Source organism: Frankliniella occidentalis, unplaced genomic scaffold (assembly GCF_000697945.3).
Source record: "Frankliniella occidentalis isolate FOCC.00 unplaced genomic scaffold, Focc_3.1 Scaffold1864, whole genome shotgun sequence".
In the NCBI taxonomy this organism is placed as follows: domain Eukaryota; kingdom Metazoa; phylum Arthropoda; class Insecta; order Thysanoptera; family Thripidae; genus Frankliniella; species Frankliniella occidentalis.
In genome coordinates this window covers 5717-6189 of record NW_026268960.1, presented here as the reverse complement: position 1 = coordinate 6189, position 473 = coordinate 5717, and the positions used below count along the sequence as shown (strand labels likewise).

At 44.8% G+C, this 473-nt stretch overlaps 1 protein-coding gene across 1 annotated transcript in view; it reads left to right on the top strand.

The window, feature by feature from the left end:
• Nucleotides 1-473, top strand: part of LOC127751892 (gastrula zinc finger protein XlCGF57.1-like) — a 1651-nt gene that overhangs the window by 394 nt on the left and 784 nt on the right. Inside the window, exon 2 of the mRNA XM_052276140.1 lies at nucleotides 252-464. Coding sequence (XP_052132100.1) covers nucleotides 252-464 — 213 coding nt within the window. The remainder of the gene's footprint in view (nucleotides 1-251; nucleotides 465-473) is intronic.

The window sequence follows — 473 nt, the reverse complement described above, 5'->3', positions numbered from 1 at the left end:
GTACTGTATGCAAGAAGAATTTTTCTCAATCTAGTAATCTGCGCACACATCTTCGAACGCACACTGGAGAGAAGCCCTTTGAGTGTACTGTATGCAACAAGAATTTTCCTCGACGTAATAATCTGAGCGTACATCTTCGAACGCACACTGGAGAGAAGCCTCTTGAGTGTACTTTGTGTAACAAGAAATTTGCAAGGGGTGACACTCTGCGTGTACATCTCCGAACGCACACTGGCGAGAAAGCTTTTAAGTGTGCTGTGTGCAACAAGAATTTTTCTGAAAGTGGCAGTCTACGCACACATCTTCGAACGCACACTGGAGAGAAGCCCTTTGAGTGTACTGTATGCAACAAGAATTTTCGTCAACTTAGCAATCTGCGCAGACATCTTCGAACGCACACTGGAGGGAAGCCCTTTGAGTGTACTGTATGCAACAAGAATTTTTCTGAAAGTGGCAGTCTACGCACACATCTC